General features: G+C 36.7%; 1 protein-coding gene across 1 annotated transcript; it reads left to right on the top strand.

The window, feature by feature from the left end:
* Positions 1–349: 349 nt before the first annotated feature.
* Positions 350–2,933, top strand: LOC111382325 (transcription factor bHLH143-like). Its single transcript, XM_023006264.1, has 3 exons — positions 350–857; positions 1,023–1,176; positions 1,255–2,933. Exon 3 carries the CDS (start codon positions 1,269–1,271, stop codon positions 2,349–2,351), a length of 1,083 nt encoding a protein of 360 aa, XP_022862032.1. The 5' UTR covers positions 350–857; positions 1,023–1,176; positions 1,255–1,268; the 3' UTR covers positions 2,352–2,933.
* The last annotated feature ends 730 nt before the right edge of the window (positions 2,934–3,663 follow it).

Raw genomic sequence — 3,663 nt, 5'->3', positions numbered from 1 at the left:
ATAGTGAAGTTATGATAAATTTTAGTTGCCTGATCATAATTTTTAAGTATACTTTATGTGTTCATTGTACTTTTGAAAACACATTTTTTCCCTTTAAAGTTTTATTGCAAATTCTTCTTGTTTATGGATATTATTGGACATCCATCCACTGCTATTTTCTAGTAATTAGTATTTCGTTTTCGTTTTTGTTTTTGTTTTTAATCCAGAGGAGAAATAATCTTGGTCTTTCATCTTGAATTAGGACACAGAAAATTTTATTTTTTCTGTACTAGAGTATTTGATTATATATTTTCATTGTTCAGCTATTATTTTTTGAGTCTAATAAAGTTGATATTTTCCTTCGTTTCAGGTGCCTTGGGGTATCATCAGTGGTCATTACAAATTGAATAAAGGATTGACCAATATGCCGTGGCTGAGTCTATAAGTTGTTATTTCTGCTTTGAGCCTAAACATTATTTCTGTCATTATGGGATCCAATCACCTTCCATTCTTTGTTTGTTTTATCTATATTCTTTAAGTTTAGTCTTGAGATCAAAGCGTGCAAAGTCTTCTTTTTTCTGTATCGAGTTCACAGCTTTTGTAGCTTTGATTTTGTTCAAATTTATAAAATCCTATCTATATCTTCGTCTCTGTTTCTTAGCCTTGTTTCCCGTGTCTATCTTTATCTTTTTGTGGTGCTTCTCTAATTTGCATTTGCATAGAATTTGAAGTTAGTTCAAGGTTCAAAAGAAGTTATGGTGTGCCGAGGAGCTAATCAGACGAGATTTAAGGCATTAAAACATGAAAACAGGATTGCTGGAAGAACAACCATTATAGTTAGAGTTATAGCATGCTTTCAACCCTTGCAGATTTGCCAGGTTAGCTCAAGTTTGGCTTGTAGTGTTGCTTATATTATTGCATATTAGTTCTCATAAATTTGATTTTTTTAATCAATTTACTGTTTTTCATATGCTGGTTTCATGAATCTGTATTTAATCTTTACTGAAAGGCTGCTAATTTTTGCCATGTTCTTCTGCTTTCAGGCTGAATATTTTCGCCAGTTGTTAAAACCTGTTACGTAGATTGATCCTGAAGTTTCCATCATCACACCAAGCTAGCAATACAGCTTTCTTTCCCTCTTTTTTTAAGCATTCCTGAAAGTAATTAATTGGCGGTTTAAATACGAGCATTATCCTGGTATAATAACTTGATGGTACTCGCACAAAATTTTCTCGATTCATTGCAATAGTTTCTAATCCTAATTATGGACAACAGGTTGTTTTGGCTGGATGGTTACATCCAAAGAATTACAGACTCGTCGAGAGTTTTCTGCATGGAATTCACGTGGGCCAACTTTGGACGGCATGGCACCAATGCAGCTGGGGCAAACCTATAGTTTGCCATGTTCGTCCACATTTTCTGTTGACATGGCATTTCCACCATATCCAGTTTCTGAATTACCTAATTTCAACTCGGCACAACTAAATAGAGCTGATGGCTTCTTCAAAGGGTTGCCTCCTCTTTGGGAGAGTTCGTCTCCGTCCATACATCCATATTTAAAAGAGTCTCAATGTGCCGTACCCCATGGGCTCGGGGTTAGTGCTAGCAGAATTGATGCTTCGCACACTTGTCGGAAAAGGTTCCTCGTTGTTGATCAGTCCGGAAATCACATGAGAGTATTTTTTAACCCTTTTCTCCCTCCTCAAAATCAGGTTGATTCTTCTAAGACTCCTCCAGGCGTTCATGCCTCCTGTAATGAGAAACTAGCACTTCAAGTAGAGAAACAATCCTTGGTGAAGCCTGTTGTTCAAGAGAAATGGGAGGAAAATCATTTAACAAATGGAGGAAGTGAGATGCATGAAGACACTGAAGAAATCGATGCTTTACTTTATTCTGATAGCGATGATGAATATGATGATAATGATGAAGCAACTAGCAAGGTCCATACTTCATTTGGCATTGAAGATGCTTATGACAATGACATACAACTTGGGGAACTTATTGAAGAAGTTGCGAGTTCTGGTGGCTCGACTAAAAGGAAAAGATTGCTTGATGGTAGATACAGAATATCATCTCTGTTGGTCGATGGAAGCCCTGTGAAAATGACTACTTCATGCAACTACGAAGATGATGCGGAGTCAAGTGTTGCCCGCAAGATGAACTCCTTTGATGATTTCAATTCCACGAAAAGATTGGAGAAAGTTAAAATCCACGAGACACTGAAGATCCTCAAGAGTATTATTCCCGGGTTAAAGAGTAAGGATCCACTGTTGATAATTGATAAAGCTATCGATTATTTGAAATCCTTGAAACGTGAGGGCGAGTCCATGGGAGTTAGCTACCCTCAGGTTTCAAGTGGTGCTGTTGGTTGATCAGACAACTCGACCTAAGGGCATTGAGAAACCGGTTTGTTAAATAAAATTATTGATGGATTTGAAAGTATTAAGGTAGCTTTTTCTTTAGTGAAACCTTTACAATGCTTTTCACTCTAAGTAAGGAGCTTAATGGATGAATTTTGCTCTTTATTCTCATTACTCTCAAGTAGTGAAGAAAAAATGAGCTCTACAGTTGACTTCTAATGATTATTTTTGAGCCTTTTGGGGATTATTAAAGCAAGTATGAAGGTTTGAATGGTGTGGTGTGCTGTAATTGAGGATTCCTTTTTCTGGGATTGATGATCACACCGTGGATTAAGGGCATGCGCATTTGGTGATCAGGTCCCACCCTCCATTCTCATTCCCATTTGTTTCTTGATTTTATGCTTTTTTTACCTTGAAAATCTGGTCTTTATGAGGGTTCTTACTGAGGGGGACCCCCAAAAGATTCATCTTCAATTTGTGTGTTTCCCACTTGTGAACTTTCGTATATTATGTTTGGAGTGAATCTGTGTCCTTTAGTTCTATTATTATCAAGTATTATTGTAATAAATGTTAAATGGTTTGTGAATGTTTCAATATGTCGTTATTGCTTTGAATTTACAATGTCGGAAAAGATTCATGTAGTCGACTCCAAATTTATTNGGTTTGTGAATGTTTCAATATGTCGTTATTGCTTTGAATTTACAATGTCGGAAAAGATTCATGTAGTCGACTCCAAATTTATTAAGAAAAATGCTTTCTTGCTTTAGCAAGAAATAGCTCTCTTGCACTAGTGTTTTCTCAAATTTGGTGAATGAGATGATTAGTATGGTTATCAAAATCGTAAGCTGGATCCTTGGTAACCACAACACATATGGCCGGCCCCAATGTGGGGAACCCCTTAATAGGATGGGGAAAGAGTGTCCTTCACTTTAGATTATAATCTTAGTGAAGGTGGGTTAACGTATTTGTCTTCTCGAAGAGTTAACGTCTTTCACCGGTCACCGACGGAAAGAGGAAGCTTTTTGCAAGAAGTACCTTTACTGGACTGTACTTCAATCATCGTAGCTTGAATGCTCTTCCTTCATCGATTTCATTACCATACAAAATAAAGATTTAAAACAAGATGCTTAGAGCTTATAATGTGCTCGTACTTGTAAGTCAATCGAAGCTATACTATTGCTAGATTCCAATAGAAATTTTTGATTTGGAGCCTGTTTGGAAGTGATTTTGAGAATTGATTTTTTGACCGTTGGGAGAAAAGTGGGGTCCATGTGTGAGAGAAGAAGTCAAATATGACGACTGGAATAGTGAAATAACGGTCAAA

This window comes from Olea europaea, unplaced genomic scaffold, assembly GCF_002742605.1.
Source record: "Olea europaea var. sylvestris unplaced genomic scaffold, O_europaea_v1 scaffold2471, whole genome shotgun sequence".
Lineage (NCBI taxonomy): Eukaryota > Viridiplantae > Streptophyta > Magnoliopsida > Lamiales > Oleaceae > Olea > Olea europaea.
Note: the sequence above shows the minus strand (reverse complement) of the source record. Positions and strands in the feature narration are given on the sequence as shown.

Excerpts from the sequence above, each read along its gene's own strand:
- LOC111382325 (XM_023006264.1), top strand. The coding sequence starts at position 1,269 with ATGGTTACATCCAAAGAATTACAGACTCGTCGAGAGTTTTCTGCATGG.